General features: G+C 36.6%; 1 protein-coding gene across 2 annotated transcripts; it reads right to left on the bottom strand.

Annotated features, from left to right (window-relative positions):
- Window positions 1-6558: 6558 nt before the first annotated feature.
- LOC136251829 (heparan sulfate glucosamine 3-O-sulfotransferase 1-like) lies at window positions 6559-17774 on the bottom strand. 2 transcript variants are annotated; one of them, XM_066044238.1, is made up of 3 exons: window positions 17650-17720; window positions 8852-9054; window positions 6559-7730 (listed from the first exon to the last, which is right to left on the bottom strand). In XM_066044238.1, exon 3 carries the CDS (start codon window positions 7728-7730, stop codon window positions 6621-6623), a length of 1110 nt encoding a protein of 369 aa, XP_065900310.1. In that variant the 5' UTR covers window positions 8852-9054; window positions 17650-17720; the 3' UTR covers window positions 6559-6620. The 2 variants fall into 2 exon arrangements, with proteins under 2 accessions (XP_065900310.1, XP_065900309.1); XM_066044237.1 differs by lacking the exon at window positions 8852-9054 and having other exon boundaries at window positions 17650-17774.
- Window positions 17775-21667: the final 3893 nt, after the last annotated feature.

The raw sequence follows: 21667 nt of genomic DNA, 5'->3' as shown, positions 1-21667 counted from the left end.
TAATTGTGTATTTAACTTTTTGTAAAGCCATAAGCATACATACATCAATAAGCATAGCTATACATCATGCAGATGTTTGGTTAATTTTTTGTGCAAATACGCAAGCTTCGCATGCTAAATGATTTTAAAACACTTTGTAACTTACAGCCACCCCACATGACTTGCTCCCCCCCCCCCCCCCCCCCCCCCACACACACACACACACCCTTTTGAGTACTGTTCTCCGCCCCTGTACCAAATATTAATCTCCAGGACTATTTTAAAAATTAGTGCAGTATGTGTAATCAGAAATGTTAAAGTCATATATGGCATAGTTATTTGCTGTGTATAATTACCTGCATGTATGCATGAGGCTGCTGGCTGACTAAGGCCACTCCAAGAAAATTCATTGTTTCCCATTTCCCACCCCCATGTAGATTCTCTTCCCGCATGGTCATTCATTATTGCTGGCAATATTCATTATTTATCTTGTGACTGCATAGGCAGCATAGCAGTAACTAGTTTAGCATTCAGAAAGCCCATTTAGCTAGTTTTTCACTGTTAAGGTTCTTAGTTTAAATATTTCATATTTCTACTGTATTCTTACCTGTAAGTTAGTTTTGAATTTCAAAAATTATAGTGGAAATATCTATAATGAATAATGGATAATGAACTGCCTGCCCGCATGTATTTTTAAGGTCAATGAAATGGGAAACAAGGACTTTTGTTGGAGTGGCCTAACTATAGCAACTTTAGCACCAAACATCAAAATTAGTTTTGGACTATATATCACTAGTATAGCTAGCTAAAACAACAGTGCAAATATATGGTATGACTATTAACAGGATGATGAAAGACTGAAGGAAGCATGTATGCCATCTGAGCTGCCAAATTGCAAAATAATTTTCAATGGATACTGTTTAGCATTAATTGATGTGTGGTGAGCCCATAAGAACTGCATGCAAGATACTTTGTGGTGCATATGGGCTTCTTATTGAACATGACACCATATACCAGTACACTTTGTCTGGAAAACTTCTTGAGGTGCACTGTAAATAGATAAAACTGTTGATGATATTCATACAAAGTATCAGGGCAATGAAGTGATATGTTTACACTCATGTGCAGTCTTGAATACATTCTGCTTGCAAACAACAATCCAGCTGCATATGTTAGTGGTAGGGGAACATGTCTGGGTGCCTGTGTTATATTTAGGGAAAGTTACTGTATAGCTATGTATAACTATGGGCTAAATATTGATGTTCTTACTAGTAATATTCTCAACTTGAATTAGTTCATTCATTTTGCTACACCTGATTTGCACAAAAGAAAGGCATAATTATGAGACAGAAACTCAGTGGCAGAAAGTGAAATTCTAAAAATGGAATAATAGTGCAGAGGTCCTAATTTTTCCACCATAAGACTTAAAATTAAAACATTGAAACAAATATTAAATTTGTTAAATCAGCTATGACTCCACTGACAATTCTGATTCAAAACAACTTTCTGTTTCCTTCTGGTGAGAAAATTCTTAACCCATGCACAAATGAAGTTTACCAGATATACTGCAGTCCTGCAACTTTGAGATTGTGTGCATGGGACAGAATTGTAGCAAAGTCAAAATACAAGATATCAACAGATCCAATGTCTAACGGTTTCGTCCAATTATTCATTGAGAGTAGTAGTTGGGTTTAGCAGGATCTTCCTGAAGTGAAGCCATGTTGTTGGGGAGGTATCAGGGCCACCCAGAGAAATTAAGGGGCCCAGGGCAAAGAGTTAAAGTGGGGTCCCAGAGATAAGGAGGTTTCCATTCTGAATCACAACTTCACCCAAGCTGTAAGTTGAAGACCAAAAAAAAAAAAAAGGTCATGACCTGCTAACAATGACAATAACTACCCCTCACCAACCATATCTCCTTATCTATAAGCCGGCTACACTGCTCCTCTGAAGAATACTGTGACTGCTCTATTAGAGTATTTAGATCTGACTGCTCTATTAGAGTATATCGATCTTTTAAACAGGTATTCAAGGGGCCCTTCATGGGGCTTCCTAGGGCCCCTTTCAGGCTGGGGCCCAGGGAAAAATGCCCCGGTTGCCCCCCCTCCCTGTGGGCGGCCCTGCTACCGTATAGACAATTGACATAATTATACTAAATGTACAAAATTGTAAAGTGAAATCACAATGGAATGTCAACTCAATACACCGCCATTGTGTATTAAAATCACTAAGATGACAATAGACAGCCAAGCATACATATATAGGGTAATACCTGACTCTTCTAATAATAAATCTAAGATTACTGTCAGGTCACTGAGATAAATAGCACAGCAACCACAGTGTCAACATTCATCAGCCAATTGGACTCCATTAAACTTAATAGTCTATTTGTAGTGAGCTTATAATTTTTTGTGAAGGTGCCTTGTCAGTCTTGATAAGTGAGTTTATTACTACAACTATGTAGATACCTTACCAATGTGTATGTGTTCATGAACACTGTGATACAATAGTCCAAGGACAGTGATATGAAACAACAGATTGCTAGATAGGTTAAAGATATAGACATTAATAGATTGGTGATGTATAATTCAATTATTGTCTGGTTCTGCTAAAGTGAATGATCTGATTTTATTCATGTGTGTACAGTATTGTTTTAAAACTATAATAGTTGTTAGTACACCTATACATATTTTATATATATGACATTTACATGCAGTTTTAAAAAGCTGAGTGTACAACTCATTCACTATACATATATGGGTGACTACATTATATAACAGGATTTCTAAATGAACGAGTAATATATTATGGCTGAAGCATGTGGTGTGTATAGCATATCAGTTCATGGTAAACAAGCAGCAGATACATGTTTATGGGGTATAGGAACAATGTTTGCATACATTATTTGTTCATGAATACAAGTTAAGGTACACACATAGCAACCGATTGAGGTTGTGACTGAGCAATAAAATGTATGGCTCAGTGATACGTTTAAATTAAATGTTGCATCACATCAGGAGCGGAGAAATAGGAGGGGGGGCAGAGGGGGCAACTGCCCCCCTATTTTCAACAGTGGAGGGGAAGTGCCCCCTCACTTTTTCCAATTCCAGTTGCCAAAGTAAAGCAACTATTGAGCCATTAGCCAACTTACTTTGCCTTAATTTACTGGGATTTATGCTAAAGGTTATATGCACAAGAATGGAGTACTGCATGATCAGTGTTGGGAGTGCACAAGATTGATATACTCTAATAGAGCAGTCAACTAACTACTCTAATAGAACATTCAGCGGAATCATAAGTTGATCCTGCTATACAATTAAATTCAATATGTCTTCATTAACACATATATCTATACGTAATCAAGAGCATGAGTCAATCTGAAATGCCTTATTACTGGTGTATCTAATTGTACAGTATCATAATGATAGTTATTGCCATAATATTACAGGAATATCCTATTCAAGTACACATGTACCACTGAAAATGCTCTCAGATTCAATCTCAAAGCATTCAAATCTCAAATTTTCCAGTGGAAGCATGCTCCCAGACCAGTGTTTATTCTAGGGCTGTTAGGGGGGGGGGACTTTCCTCCCCTATAATCTCAGATTCACCCCCTAAAATTGTGAGTGACTACTACACTATACTTATAGCTTTAGCAATGACACACTAGACTTATCCAAAATGCTCTGAGATTCAATCTGAGAGTGGTTAACATGTAAAATTTTCCCAGGTTAAAAATTGCAAACGCAAACCTTAAAGTGCTCTCAGTATATATTATAGTGATGGCTATTCGATATCTGAGAGCCCAAGTATAGAAAAAAGCATGCTTAACTCTCAACAGTATCCTTAAATTCCATCTCAAAAAGTGTATATAATTTTGTAAAATCTCTACTTTCAAAATGGCATGCACAGCCATCCCAACTACTCCCCAGATATAATATCAGAAAGCCTGATATTAAAGTTTTGTTTTGCCATAACCATGAAAATGCCCTAGTATTTAATTTCAAACACCCTAAGTTTTAAATTATTTCTTAGAAGACATCTACATCATTATGTCATCACTACCGTGCACTCATGCATCAAGCTCTACCACTGGCTTCACAAAAATCAACACTCATGAGCCTTAAATGCCTAACCAGATTGGCAACTATTTCAACTGCTTTATATAGTTGTGAACTTGGACAACTATATAACAGACTTTCACCTGGTCACCCCCTGAATTCCTGATTCCCCCCCAAAGGAGAAATCCTAGAATAAACACTGTCCCAGTCCCCCCTAGTATTGACATGCTTTGCATGCTAGTGTGCTTTGCACACTAAGATACAGTTAATGATTTTAAAACACTTTGTAACTCCCACATGACTCCCCCCCCCCCCCCAACTTTTGAGCACTGTTCTCTGCCCCTGCATCACATACTAAAATCCCTACTATGTATTGTACACACATGCAGTCCCATGACATGTGCAATAATTTACATGCAATTCTGTACTCTGTAGACAAATCTATTTATAATGATAACACCTCATGTCATTCTCATATCACCGTTCGTTACTGGGATAGTTGCTAGTACATATTGTGATCAGCAAATAAAAGAAATCAAGAAAAGTACCGAAACACATCTGTATCCATGTGGCCTACCACCTCCTGACAATTGTTGTGTTTTCAAAGAGAATTATTTTGACCAATCTCCATCTGGTGTATTCAAAATGAATAACTGGTTAGTGGGAGCAAGGGTGGATCCAGACTTATGGAAAGGGGGGATCAAAAATGAACTGAGGCATTACATTGTCTCTGGTTTGATAGGGTGAGACCCAAATAAAATAAAATTAAAATAAAAAAAAGGTCACAGCCAGCTGACAATAGCTGCCCACCTCACCAACCACGCATTTATAGCTGATAAAGTACATAAAAATCCTTACATAGCTCACTACACACTGTTCTAATACTCTGACTGCTTTATTAGAGTGACTGCTCTATTAGAGTATTTCGATCTTGGTATACTAAAAATTTTTGGAGGGGGGGTCAAGAGCCCCCTTTGATCCCCCCTGTATCCGCCCCTGAGTGGAAGACTATATCAATAGTTGCATGTACTGTGACACTACAACAGCAATTGGAGGATGGACAGTCATATAGAGGAGGAAAGATGGATCTGAGAATTTTGATTGGCCCTGGGCTATATGAGAAAGGATTTGGAGATCTGAATGGAGAATTCTGGTATGGCCTTAAGGCCATGAACTGCCTCACCCAAGCTGGTCAGTGGGAACTCAGAGTGGATATGAATTTCCCAACAAGATCAGATCCTACCTCACTACAATCTGTTTAGAGTAGGAAGTGTTATTGAAGAATACCCACTGACTATATTGATGGGTTTACTGGTGAATCTCTTACTGATCCATTCTCAACACATCATCATCTCAATGGCATGAAATTCAGCACATATAATAATGACAATGATAAATGGAGGACAGGAAACTGTGCAGCAAAAGTTGCCAATGTTAGAGGCAATGGAACTAGGTTGATGGTACAACAACTGCTGAACATCACCTTTCAATCCAATCCTGCTCGATGTGGATTAATTGGCTTTGGAGGAAGTTACTACAACCCAAGTTGGATAGAAATGAAAATATGTTCTCTCAACTGTGCAACTCAGTGATATTATTAACAACAGAAGTAGCCCGGTATAAATGTAGGCATATATATGTATGTGTAATTATCTAGCAAATGTTACATGTATGTATGTACATACTACATACATACATGCATAAATTTGCATAATTTATATGTTGCAGTTTTTCAAGTTTTTAAATATTTTACAATGAAAATAATATTATAATGCTGCATCTATAGTGACCACAGGTGATAATATAGGTTATAGGCAAGGATGCATATAGACTACACACATTTAGTCAGCACCCTGAATTACAAGAATCCTATGAAATATTTTATCAGGTACATCTTTAATGGTGACACATTTAAGTGCAGATTTCTACGTATTTCACATGTGACATAAAGACTAATTTTACAAAATTAGGTCATATATTTGTGCAGCCAAACTGTGATGATTTGGTGCCCTGCTGCAAGCCTAGTTCAAATTTCAAGGGGGTTTCCGGAACCCCAGGAAGCCCCCCTTGTATGTATGTATGTATGTATGTATGTATGTATGTATGTATGTATGTATGCATGAATGTATGTATGTATGTATGTATGTATGTATGTATGTATGTATGTATGTATATATGTATGTATGTATGTATGTATGAATGTATGTATGCATGTATGTATGTATGTATGTATGTATGTATGTATGTATGTATGTATGTATGTATGTATGTATGTATGTATGTATGTATGTATGTATGTATGTATGTATGTATGTATGTATGTATGTATGTATGTATGTATGTATGTATGTATGTATGTATATGTATGTATGTATGCATGTATGTACGTACGTACAGTATGTATGTATGTATGTACAGTATGTATGTAGCTATGTAATAGTGATAGTCCCTTAATGTTGCCTATGTATATATATACAATCATAAACTGATTAGATAAACCTAAGAGAAATGCTTATAATTTCTCTAATACTATACAACAGAATATGATAGGCACATAATCAATCTGATATTTGGATGGAATAGCTACTCTGATATTTTATTCCATTTCACAGTGTTCCAATTCAGTAACTGAAATAACTTCTTGTTGAAGGGTTCATAAATCGGCATTAGCTTCTTTCTGTCAGACACAGACAACTTTCTAAATGACAGCTCATCCTCCAGTCTCCCTCCATAGTTGTATAGAACTGATGTCACTTGTTGCATTTTGTGATCTTCAAGAGGTTGTAGGTCAACAAACTCCATCACTTCAGCCAAACTCTTCACTGAGTTATCACGAAACTGTTCTGTGTTTAAGATGATTATGTTCTCAGCTGGAAAGTTGCACAACCAATTGTGAAGATGTACATAATATAATCCAGCATAAACCATATTCCTATCCTCACCATGCATACATTTTAGCTTATTGGGATGACTACTAAGGTCATCCATGTTAACATTATCTCTTGAGGACACTGCATGTAAGTAAAATCTATCAATTTGTTGATCTACGATGTCTGAAATATGCACCTGATCATTGTAGCCTTTCCTTTTACTACGCACTCTCAATCTGAAGCTGGACTGGAACCTCTCTAGAGGGTCCCTGAGTAGCACAACCACCTTAGCTGTCCTGCCACAACTACTGTATAGTCTCTGTGGTACATGACAGTTCAGTAAGTTGCCAACAGTTGAATCACCACTCATTTTATCAGTAGGAAACTCTGACACATACTCACTCCAAGGTTTCCTACCGTAGTAATTTGAAAAGTAAAATGTTTCTCCGGATGCAGGTCCTTTTTTCAATCGGACGCCACCAAAATCAGGATGATGGGACAAGTACTGATACATTGCAGTGGTCCCTCCTTTACGAGCTCCTATGATAAACACATGTGGACAATTGTCATGTAATGGAGCAGTGTTTAACTGTGTAGAGTTCAACATCACTGATGATGGAGGACAGCTGTTGTAATCAAAGTCTAATTCTTTTCCAATACGAGTAAGTCTTGGAGCTTGCTGTGTTATAGAATCCATAGTAGTGTAGATGAAGGTTTGCTGTTGTTTGATTTCAGTGACTATCCTGGTGATGAGAATCACCATGAAAACAGCAATAATCAGCAGTCGGACATTTGTTTGTTGTAATGTTTTATGTATCCTCATCTAGTAGAAGTAAAGACTATAATAACAATCTTGTAAACAATGTATGTATTATCTCTTTACATAGGCTGCTTCAATGTAATTAATTGCTTCACAGGTTTGGCCAGTCCATTTGATTGGGATTAAAATTTATCAGTCACTACAAATCACATTTGAATTTGATGGACTACATGTGTCTTACCAAATTGCCTTGCATAATTATCACTTACTGGATGCTTAATAAAATCTCACTGAGTTACAAGTTTGATTATAATATTGATGCTTACTGACATTGCAAACAAAGATGAGAAAATAGTTGATACCAACAGTTGGCTGCAATCATAGTATCTACAAATAAATAAAAGTTGGAATTTAAAAGGGGAATTAACGGTTGCTGAATAAAGCAACAAACCAAGAAGGGATTGCTGGGGTAGCAATGTAATCCACAAATTCCTACTTTGACTATATTATCCCTTGTTTAAATATTTTTTCAATTAAAAAGTTCTGCCGAGTTAAAATAAGAATCTGTGGTTTACATTACCACCTCAGCGATCCCTTTTTGTTTTGTTGCTTCTTTCTGTGATCCCTATTCCCCTTCATAAATTCCAATTTTCATTTATCTAATTCATTTACATTTTATAATTCATAATTGAATTATAAAGTTCTGATTGCGGAATTCTTTACAGAAGAGCTGGCTTGTGGTACTGTAGATGATACTTTTTATACTCATTATTCTATACTTGCCATGCATGACTTAATGTAAGCAACCACAGGTATTTCAGAGGGTGTGAAAGACTGGACATCTATATCAATCTTTCAGCGTTAAAAAAACCTGAACAGCTACATACAAAGATATAGGGATGGATTCAGGAGCTGGAAAAGGTATGTGCACAACCAAACCAAGATATACGTGGTCAGGAAGAAAATTTCTCTAGCTAGATTTAGTGCTAAATTCACTCTCAATTTTACAATGAGGATATTCAAATGTCATATTGCATCTGAGTTATCTAAATGGAGAGTTTAGCATCACTGACAATGTAACTGACCCAAATAGGCTTAGCCAACTCAAACATGCTATTGCAATGATTCTTCAATTAGAGTTATTAACCATGCACTCAGTATTGTTTAAATTCATTTGTAGTTACCTGAAAAAGGCTGTGAGGAGGATGCCTATGCTCTCTCCCCTGTATATGTCTGCCATGATTAAGTTAGGGTATATACAGCTTCTCTGTAGATTCCCTGTATGATATCATGCATATAAGAGCTGCACCGTGAAAGGGAGGGAGGGAAAGAGCATTTGCCTCAAATGTCTCATGCTGGATCCGCTATTGACAAATTACCATCATGACTACAAAGTATCCATTGGAGAAGATGAAGATTTAGAGATGAATTCAGCAGATGATGCAACAAAAATTATATACATGTAAAGAAGATTAACATGAAACGTCTTAGTGCAAGAATGCTACTATAACTACTTTGTATAATAGAGAAAATAACACATGAATGTTGTGCTTACTATACAGCTCTTGTATATGTCAACTCTGCATGTCTTGTGACTGTAAACATGATTGTAAAGTTGAACTAATAATACATAATATATCTATAATCTGACATCCATTGGCACAAAAATGTGTCAGATTAGTAAGGATGTTGAATTATCAAAGTAGAAAAGTCTTTTTGGTACAGAAAACAGTGTCAAATCATAGAGGTATTACAGAGGTGTTGGATTAGAGAGATTTTACTGTAATATGTATTGGTGTTACCCACAACATCTTGCTGCCACTACACACACGCGCATGCACACACACACACACACACACACACACACACACACACACACACACCTCAGCCTCAAGTTATCCACAAGTAACTACGTATATGGAAAGTGTGATAATGAAGCCTAATCTACGCTTTTGAAATGCAGTATATACTTCTGATATCCTGTACAATCTCCAGCTCTTCTGGGGTTCTTCCACACTTACAAGGGAGACACCTATAAACATAATTATTGTGGAAATCCAGCAGTCAAACATTTCACATGTAGAGCCTTAATTAAGAGTCCATGACTCAGCCCCATACAATTACAGCAGCACAGCTAACATTGTCATATATTGCATGCCCTCAAGGACAAAATAGAATCAGCAAAGATTTGATGCCTGATCATGCCTCAAACATCCAAGAACACAGGAAGCTTTAGCTATATACTTAATATCCTCAGAGATTTCACCATCACTATATAGATACCACTGAGTCAGAAGTTGTTCACTATCATCTCAATCTCCCCACCATCAGTCTGTAATGGAGTGGTAGTATTAGCAGCAGTCAACTCAAACCATCACCAAAAGCCATCCCATCTCTTTGGTTTTACCTACGTATAGGAACACTTACACTAACAGTCAGATCCCCATCTACTAGTCAGCTGTCCTATACTTAAAAATCCTGTAGTTACACTTTCTAACTTGTCAAGGCTAGAAACTTAGTCATCAGCAACTTTTAGTTGACATTTGGCTGTCCAATTACCAACCAACTTCCTCCTAGATCAAGCCAGTACATTAATGCCAACTTCATGACAATCATTCCTCTGGGTAGGTAAACAATAAAATAAATATTGAACATGGTGTCAGGGTGCATCGTTGCCAGAGGCCATCTAAACCAACCCTAATTTCAGCCTGCATATCTCCATGAAAGGAGAGGACCTATAATGAACAACATTTGAGGAGGAACACCAGATCTAGACCACTCCAAGACTTGGCACAAGGCATCTCTTAATTGGCACTAAGCTATAAGTTTTCATGATCAGCAAAGAGGGTACCTCCAAGACTCTTCATCAGGACCCAGGACTCCAACTCTAGCATTGAAGCAGCACCAGAAAGTCATCACAGGAACAGTATCTTGAGAATCACACCTCAACTTTGATTGTACAATGTACTCCTGGAGGAGCAGCTATAGTTGGTATGCATGCACACACACACACACACACACACACACACACACACACACACACACACACACACACACACACACACACACACACACACACACACACACACACACACACACACACACACACACACACACACACACACACACACACACACACACACACACACACACACACACACACACACGTGCACACACACACACACACACACACACACGTGCACACACACACACACACACACACACACATACACACACACACACACACACACACACACACACATACACATACACACCTTGCTTTGCCTTGCCTTGCTCTGTTGCTGCCGTTGAACAGTTAAGCAAGCCATAAAAATGGCAAATAGAATAACTCCATATTCTGCATGTGTGTACTGTTAGGCCTGTTACACACAGTCTGGTTCATCAATACACTTATGTCTCTTTTTATCATATTCTCTTCTAAAATGTCTGAAACAGGTTGGTCAATGGATCTCAGGTTGTGGCAGTTCAGCACACTCACACACACACACAGAGCACACACACACACACACACACACATAAACACACAACATTCAACAAGCACTCTCTTACTATCACGGTGGCCGCTTAAAGGAAGCTTATGTTATATATCCCTGCTGTTTATAGTACAACATTTCAATCTACTTGAACACTATCATTATGCCACTGTTAGTCTTTAAGGACCATATAGTCAACTTGTTTTCTTGTAGTCTATTCAACCATGGGAGTAGCAGAATCTATCACACATGACCTCATTCATCACCAGTGATGATAGTATTGTTCTTTGTGGTCCAGTTCTTTGGATCCAGGACCCTGCCATTGTCTTACGACAGGCTGAGCAAGTGTGTGTCAATGTGAGTGTATGAATATTATGCATTAATGCAAATTTAAATAATTATTGTAAATTATCTCATCAGTTGTATACTGTAATATTCTCATCATAATTGTCGATAAGATGTTGTATATACATGTAATGGAAGAGCCTCAATTTGTATCAAGATGTACTGCATATATTTGCAAAAATGTGGCTGTATGTTTGTAGTGTGCGATGACAGCAACATATCACAAAATTATTGTTGTATAGGATCCACCTGTTGGTAGCCATTGCACTCCTGCATAAAATATGTTATGTCTTCTGTTATGTCTCCACACATTGATAGAGTACAGTTGTCCATGCATGCATGCAGAGTATCATCACTTATATAATGACAGTATGCCGGATATTTGAGACAAGTAGTTGACAAATGCACGGAAGGCAGTTTGTTTCTGTAGACTTGGGTGCGCTATGTATGTAACCCTCATAGTCTAAGATGAGATTCAGCAGATTCTCGCTCCATAGAAATTTTATCAACATGGTTCTAGCTAGAGGTGATCTTGGTATTCTGGCTAAATCAAAAGTTCATCTCATTTCCCAATAATATAGTTTCTTTAAAGTTTTACAAATCTGTTAATGTGCCTCTTTTAATGTTAATTGCATTTGGTTCCTCTTTCTGCGTGTGGAACAATGACTAGTTGGATAGTTGTTCACTGCATGCAGTTAATTAATCAATATATGTTACCTCTAAGTTTCATATTATATCTGTATGAGAAAATTTATCATGGCAAAAATGCTATAATACCATGCACTGCATGTATTTCAGTAGCATGCATACTATTGCTCTTAAATAACACTTACTATAGCTATACCTATTAAACCCTCAACAACATTTTACTGTTTGCCTCCCACTTTATTAAAAACATTAAAATACTAAAATACATCAGTCAGGTAACTACTCTAATAGAGCAATCACAGCTACTTTTGTCCTGACAGTTAGTCAGTTTAAAGCATTGGATTTACTGTGCTTGTTAATATTAATATCCAATATCAGAACTTCTAAAATTTCCAGAGACATGTTCTTATTTACCTTTTACACATTTGGCAAAAACAGTAAGAGAGTATCTCACTTCACAAATGCTTTCATTTAGATATTGCAACTGATTTGGTCTTTTGGCTTGCTTACACATGCAAAGAACATGTGCTGAAGGGCATTGAAATAATAAGAAGATACGATCATATATATTATATAGTGGAAACCTTGGCAACTTAAACGATAACCCATCAAAAGTTAAAATATTACTAGATGAATAAAAATTGAAAATTTTAAGAGGGAGAATAGGGATTACTGAAAAAAGCCACGAAACAAGAAGGGATCACTGGGGTGGTAATGTAAACCACAAATCCCTATTTTGACTCTCTGTCATAAATCTTTAGTTACATGCTCTGTCATTTTGAAATGAGGATTTGTGGTTTACATTACCATCCAGGGCCGCCCACAGGGGGGGGAGGGGGGGGGCAACTGGGGCATTTTGCCCCAGGCCCCAGCCTGAAAGGGGCCCCAGGAGGCCCCATGAAGGGCCCCCTGAATACCTGTTTAAAAGATCGATATACTCTAATAGAACAGTCAGATCTAAATACTCTAATAGAGCAGTCACAGTATATTCTTCAGAGGAGCAGTGTAGCAAGCTTATAGATAAGGAGATATGATTGATGATGGGTAATTATTGTCATTGTCAGTAAGTTGTGACCTTTTTTTTTTTTTTTTTTTTTTTTTTTTAGTCTTCAACTTACAGCTTGGGTGAAGGGCCCACTTTAACTCTTTGCCCTGGGCCCCTTAATTTCTCTGGGCGGCCCTGTTACCATCCCAGCGATCCCTTCTTGTTTCGTGGCTTTTTTCAGCGATCCCTATTCTCCCTCTTAAAATTTTCTTTTTTTTATTTATTAATCCAGTACTGGATTATGGATTTCTTTGATTGATAATGAAGACTGTGGTAAATAGTGTAATTTTACATCCTGCATTGTAACACTGTCAACGTTTCAGTACAAACATGAAACTGATGAAATTCTAATGTGTATACAGACTGAGAGTCTCCTAATAATATGAGCTACAATTTACATTACTAGTGCCTTTAATAGCTGTCAAACTCAGTGCAAGGACTATTGTTATACACTTGACTGCATTATTAGAGTATTTACGTGACTGCTCTATTAGAGTACTTAATCTGGATAACCCGCCCACGTACAAATAATCACGGAGCGAAAAAACCACCTTGCAAGTCTTCAGAGCACAAATTGCCTATACTGAGTTCAATAAAGACAGATTCTATTAGCCACAAGCAGCGCACACCAAAAAACCTAACTATGAGCGCGATCTTGTATGGCTTCTCGAGCGTAATGGCGTTTTGGCAAGAAGAAACGGCCCGGTTTGGGCTGTTTTCATCCAAAAACGAAATAAAAAATAGGTCATGGTCACGCACAATGATCCATTCAGCAAGCCTTGCTACTTTTTATCCCAGGATTCTCCTGACAAACGGGCAGATTTCAGTTTTGTCTGAAATACACTTAGCTACCTCAGTTTCCATTTCACTTGATACTTACTAGTGGACTTATACCCATTGCAAAGAACCACTGGAGAATTGTTTTGAGTTGAAGGATACTTTTCAAGGTGGTTTTTCAGCTGTTGTATAAAATACAACAGCTGCAACATCATGTACAGTTGTACAAATGTTACACATACCACCAGTTATCATGCTTGACAGGCCAGAATGAGGAATTAGTGAGAACGCCAGAGTAAAAAATCCATAGTGAAGCCATGATAATCGTTTAGTTAACACTTAAGTGGCTTATTGGCGGAATCCTATATAAGGAGATCGCGAAGGAGATACCATCCAAGTAAACAATCAAGCACCTAAATTATTATTTTATTATTATTATTTACCTATACTGTACAACTTCAGAAATGAAGAAAAATGTACAGACAAATCACAAAAAAATAATAATAATAATTCAATACAATAAGTAAATTATAATTTAATTATAGATTTAAATACTTCAAGTGAATTAGAGTCTTTAGCTAGGTTAGGTAAATCATTCCAAAGTGAAATTGTTGATGGAAAAAATGAGGACTGATATGAGGTCTTTGATGCTTGCAATGATAGGAGGTTAAAAGGATGATAATTTCTTGTACTGGAATATGTTGCAAAGTTAGTATACAAATCAAATGGGATATCAATTTCATTGTGGATAATTTTGTACATCATGGATAATCTTAATTTTAATCGTCTGCTTTCAAGTGATTCCCAGTCCAGCTGGTCCATAAGGTTAGTTACGCTAACAGTAGGGTCACGTGTGTATGTATTGGTCACAAACCGGGCTGCTCTTCGTTGTATCTGCTCTAACCGGGATATTAAGGTAGACTGCCAGGGTGCCCACACTGTTGCAGCATATTCGAGTTGGGAACGAATAAATACGGTGTATGCTAATTTCTTAGCATGGATTGAGGCACATGAGATATTACGTTTGAGAAATCCCAATGTTTTGTTGGCTTTAGCTGTTATGTAGTTGACATGCATGTTCCATTTTAGGTCTGATTGGATGATGACACCTAAGTACTTGCAACTGTCAACTTGGGACAAGGGAGAGTTATCCATGTAATAGGTTCTTGAGATAGTATAAAGCTTACTTAGGGTTACACTTTTTAAATCACAGCTTTTCTCACATAGTGCATGGGGGTGAGCCTTATGACACATAGGAAACCACACAAAATAATTAAATCGGACCTAAGTGTGGGCATCAGTCTGTCTGGCTAGATTGATGTGGTGTTGGAGTGAAAACATTGAAATGTGATTCCTTGCAAATTAACACTGTACTGTCACAGATGTGCAAAGTGCTATAACTTTTGAAAAATATAGCAATCCTCTAAGTGCACTTTTGTGATGAGAAATTCATGTATCTTTGTATATCACAACAGGTGTGAGGAAAAATTTGCTGACCTAGCTAACTAAATTACAGTTTTATTTAATCAAACAATATCATGAAAGTATTGCTTTGTTTTAACATGCAAACAGATAAGATAGCTACAAATAATTCTTAATTGTATGAATTTGTAAAAAAAGGTTACTCTTACAACATGAAGAATACTATATTCAGTACCATTGCCAGATTCCATGTAATGATCCAGACTTACTGAGTCACTAAATAATTTTCCCATTATTGATCTGGATGATCAAATATTTAGAATAGAGCATTATTAACCCCAAGTTTACTGAAAGACATTATTTTATGTGCACTAAATAAAACATTTTTAGTGCATAGTCATTATGCCACTTGGCATTTGCAGTATAGTCAGTCAGTAAAAATTCTGTTTAAAATATTTGTAGAAAACTCATTGGAAGCATTTCAGTGGAAGCAGATATATACCACTTCAGCCATATGTTTTGATACAGCCTCTATGTGGCCTACCATTATTATCGCACCTGGTAATTTTCACCATGTATGTATGAATTCTGTTGTACATGACATGCATGTCTGAGGTATCACAAATATGAGGAAACTGGCATCGGATTCCATGGCATTTGAATTTAAAACTTCATTTAATATAAGTGTATATCAAATTATCAATAAGACCAAACAGAACACTTATTCCACTTTTAGTTACAATTATATATCCTATAGTAGTTCCATGCACTCACAAAAGTCACCATGTATGAGTAGTGCATGTATATTTAGTCATGCAGATGTTGTTGATAAGTTATAATCAATAATAATAACAGTAACATGCAAAGTCCATGCACAAGGAAATGTCACAGATGTACACAAGTATATATAACTTAGCTACTATAGGGGATTATTACAGTCAAATTACACTGCTTCTAAAAACACCATGCACATAACGTCCTCATATTGCATGTTATGTATGCAAGTTGCAAAGGACCTGAATTCTGATGATTCTATAATTCGCTTGTATTCAGACCCTATACTTGCTAAATGGGTAGCATTACATACTCTGGACAAAGGTAATGCATAAAATCAAACCCTCACACAGCAGTATGTATGAAAATAACGTCGTTCTTCCAGTGTTAATTAATTGTATAAAAAGTAAGAATGTAGGCATATACACTGATTTGGTGTTGATTGCAATGTGACTGTAAAACTTCCCTTGTAGGTTGTATTCATATACTAGTTGTGATGAGAAGGTATACATGATAATTAACATTGTGAAAAGGGGAAGGAAACATTTTCAAACCTGACTAGCTATCACAGTGTTGTATTCAATCAAACAAACAAACAATACCACTAAAGTTTTATTTTGTTTTAAAGGTATGAATAGCTTTATTATATGGACTCCTGCATGTAACTACCAATTCTTAGCTAACTAACAATGCATGATCAATGACTGACGGGCATGACAATTTAAGTGTGCTAAATAAAAACAGCACATCCATTATTGAATTATGCTTGTTCAAAGGCATTTTACATGTGAAATCAGGCAGTATAACATTCTGTTTATAAAGATCTGTAGAAAGCTTATTGAGAACTTGAGCTTTTCAAGTTGTTCTGTGCCCTGTTAGAAAATTCATATACAAGATCTAATATTTATAGCAACAGAATAATCAATGACTGGAATTCATTACCCCCATTCTTCTCCCTCTGTCAATGATTTTAAAACAGTAACATTACAGTAAGATTTTGTATGGTAATTAGAATAGCTAAGTACATAATTTGTCTATATGGATGTACAGGCACAAGCCTTTATCATTAAAAATACAAATATCAAGATCATTAGCTATCTTGCGTCTTAACTCTTGGAGAGAACTGGCACAAAACAAATATTATTAAACTCCTCTTGCTTTCAAGGCTTTATCCATTACTGACCTCCCCACTTGATTACAAACAGCTAGCACTGTGGGGAGGGAGGTGCTCAAAATGTATAAGTATTTTACGCATGATTAGCTACCTATATTATAGGCTTGTGCGAATCTTACAGATCCGGTCATAGACATGCATGCATGTAACTATACATACAAAGTTAATTGGAATTTATATTATAACCAGCACATGCACTCATTCTATTAAAGTCCAAATTGATCATTAAGACTGCATGTATGCATATATGATTAACATCTGCTTGCACATGCATGCACTAAATTATCTATATATAGTATATACCTTAATACAGAGCATATGTAGTGACCAAAGAGCTTTTTATATCATCATTCAGTTACAATGACAGCAAGTATCTGAGTCCCTTGTCAACAGACTAGCTAGTTTTATAGCTACCTTACAACACTGATGACTATATACTGTTTTGCTATGCTATGCATGCATACTTAAAGAATTACTATGGTACCACATGATGCATGCAGTATATAAAGTATAATATAAAAGGGCAGTGGTGAAAATGTGTACCTCTACTATATACCCTACACTAATAAAGGTATGTATTTTGATATTGCTGTCTTTATACTCTTTCAATGGATCAATAACACATGTAATAGCGATTGACTACAACTGATAATTTTCAATATATTGACACAATCTATATTGTCACAATCGGGATGGAATTTATAAGTTGTTTTGCATAGTAGCGCATGTATATCTACACTATCTATATGTAACAGTGATACCATGGGCACAAGCTCGATACCATGGGCACAAGCTCTTTGCCTGATATATATATATATATATATATATATGCACATGCACGAGGGCCGTAATCCTGAGTGCAAGTATGCATATATAAGGCAAAGTACTCATACCCATGGTATAGATAGTGTAGATATATATGCACTACTATATACGCAAAATGAGATGCAAAGCAACTTATAAATTTCATCCCAATATATACAGGGCTACAGGCCTGAGTACAAGTATGCATATATAAGGCAAAGCATGAGATAGCATAAATAGATGGTGTAGATACATTGCTACTATGCAAAACAACTTGTAAATAAATTCCATCCTGATATATACGCACTTGTACGAGGGCTACAGGCCCAAGTGCAAGTATGCATATATAAGGCAAAGCATGAGTGCCCGTGGTATAACTAATATGTGCCATGTGGGTTAATCACCTACACATGTGGGAAACTGCTGGCATGCTTCATTTATTTTGGGCCATGTAAATTTTGATAGTGGGCACAAGACACTGGAAACAATGTAAGAATAACAACAAGGCATTGCTGTCAATGGTTGAGTTCAAACATATTATATGTAAGTAGGTAGCTATTCACCATAACGATCGTGAATAAAGAATAAAATTACAGTTGCACATAAATACCACTTAACTGCTAATGGTAGTCTGGTGCAGCCCGCCCCTTCACACAAAGTAAAGGTCTTGTAAAATACAGATAGTCTACTAAATCATTTCTAATTCTGAAATTCTGCAGTAGCCAATTTATGCGTGCCAATCACATTCGCATGCAAATCGCCTTGGCAACACAATGAATTGAAGGGTAATCATCTGACGTAACCAGCATCACATACGTTATCTAATTGAGCTCCTTTTGAAATGATATGGTATCTGGACCCTTACTTTTTGCGAAGAGGTGAGCAGTGCCAGATTATTCTAATGGCTCAATATATTTAGCACATTGTGTAACATTGAGACAGGTGTCTAGAACTTATCAAGCAGAACTCACTGTACTCCATTTCAGACAAAGGGGCTCATTTGGATGCTTTCACAATAGTACCAAGAACCTTAATCTCACAGTCAATCTCAAGATGTATAACTATATAACACACAAAGAGATGGCAAAGAACATCAAAGAAATCTGAGGATTTCTTAGAATAAATTAGCATGATATATACCACTTTGACACCTTAGATCAAAGGAAACCATAGAGCTATATTTCTTGTGTTGCCCTGTGGATATCATGGTAGTTTGCCATGATGTTGCCCTGTGGTTAGGATGATATCATGATCTAGCCCTGACCACAACTGCCTTTGGTGCTTAAGTAGTAACAAAGCATCAATTCATTCCCTTTGATTCTTTATATAGAGCTGCTTAAAGTTTTGCATTGTGGGTTTGAGTTTAGCATGTTGGTTTAATTAGGCTAAGCATTCTCTAAAAAGAAAAATAATTGAGTAAGCCAGCATTGCATAGTTCAGTTACTAGGCATCATTATGATTAATCAACCAAGATCACATTAGTAGGCGTGGTATGAATCTATCGTGAAGTTACAGGTATCTACCAAGTGTAAGCACTTTTGTTATTGTTATTAAAGCTTTACAGTGACCAGCACTGAAGGTCTGACAGCAACATGTGCTGCTTAAATAATATTAAATATGCTACTCAAGGAAAGTGTTGAATGGGAAAATTAACACCTCAATATGATTTCTTTGCATGAAGAAGGCCTAAGACCAGCTGATTGAAGATAAAAGGAAAGACTAGGTGCAGAGGGCACACTCGTTGGAACCCCAAATTGCACATCCTACTGGTGAGTTTGTTATTGTGGCATAAAATGGTGACCATACACTGTTTCATTTGACCTCCAGCTTTGCAACTGTGGTCAGGCAGGCAGGCTGACGAAAATTCAAGTTTTGGTGATTTTTAAAAATTCTATATCCAGCCACCTGAAAGTGTTTTCTTGTTTTTAATGCTGTAATTGATGTTAGATGGACTAATATTATTCTGTAAAGGTGATTTTTGTCATGTAAAATGTGTTTTTTAAGACAGCATTTTAGGTGGCGTGTGTCATTTTTGGGAATCCCTACTTAAATAGTACTACCGTACTGTTTGATATTTTGATTCCAAAAAGCTTTTGATTGAGTTCCTCATGGTAGATTATTATCTAAATTGAACTGTTACATAAGGTTTAAAAGGAAAGTTTAGTGGATTATAGATACAAGATTTTCTAGACAAAGAGCAAAGAGTCAATATTCGGGGATCCTATTCGGAGTGGATAAATATTACTAGTGCATGGCGTACCACAAGGTAGTATACTGGGACCTATTCTATTTGTTAATGACCTTCTGGATGTTATGTTATCTCTGTTTGCAGATGACACAAAATTATATTGACCAATTAGAAGTGATGACCATTTAATTTTGCAGTGAGGCGTAGATAACCATCTTGGTCTAGGGGATGGCAGTTGTTTTTTAGCTTTCAGAAATACTATGTTAAGTCTATAGGGCATTCCCCTGACACTTACAATTATACAATGACTACTGGAGATAGTGTTGTTCCTATTACAAGGACATATGGAGAACAAACTTTCTTTACAACTGATTTAAACATCTCGAATATTGGCTGATGCTCTTACTGGAATTTTAATACGTGTCTCTTGACTCTAACATGCTTTGGACATTTTATACCAGTTAATCCATCCTCATCTTTTAAGAAATGCCTAGATGATTTTTGGACTCAATCTAGATATGGGCATACTCAAAGGCCTGCGGCCTAACCTATAGCAGACTGGTACTGCTATGGTAACCGCTCATTCAATAATAGTAATCTAAACTATATGCATCAGTGATTTGGAATCCTTATCAGTTGGGTGGTATACATCTGTTAGAGCAGGTTCAAAGACAAGTAACACGACTAGCCTTGCAACTCAAGGATGCCCCATATAGTGAAAGGCTGAGCACTCTTAGTCTTTTGTTGTACAGAAGATGTAGAATGGATATTATAAGATGGTTCAAGGCATAAGCAGATATCCCTTTGAGAACTTCTTTGCCATCAATAATTGTATCTATGTCTACAAGAAACAATGGATTTAAACTATACAAATAGTATAGTCATCAAGAAACATGGTTTTTCTCAAAGAGTGGTCAACAATTGGAATAGCCTCTCAAGAGACATTGTACAGTCACCCAATGCTTTTTTTGTTTAAGAAAAGACTTGATGAACATTGGCAACAGTTTCTTTTTTGATTTTTGCAATAGATTTATATTAGGAGTTGGTATATAAGATATTTGTCTTAACCATTATACTATGTACCAGAACTTAACTACATGAAGGCAAAGATATTAGTGTTGATGGTGGTAAAATATGTGAAGGACAGTTTCACTGTAGTGCGTGAGTGTATGGGATCTGCTGACTACTTAGACCATGATATGACCAATAATGGTGTTAAGAATTTGATCAGATTATTAATTTATGCAGTAAGGGTAGACAGACTAGACATGGATTCTGAAACTGAAAGTTGATAATGTTAAATGCAGTGTGGTATTCAGATTTTAAGTA

This window comes from Dysidea avara, chromosome 3, assembly GCF_963678975.1.
Source record: "Dysidea avara chromosome 3, odDysAvar1.4, whole genome shotgun sequence".
NCBI lineage: Eukaryota > Metazoa > Porifera > Demospongiae > Dictyoceratida > Dysideidae > Dysidea > Dysidea avara.
The sequence above is the reverse complement of the archived record's forward strand: the minus strand, read 5'-3'. Positions and strand labels throughout refer to the sequence as shown.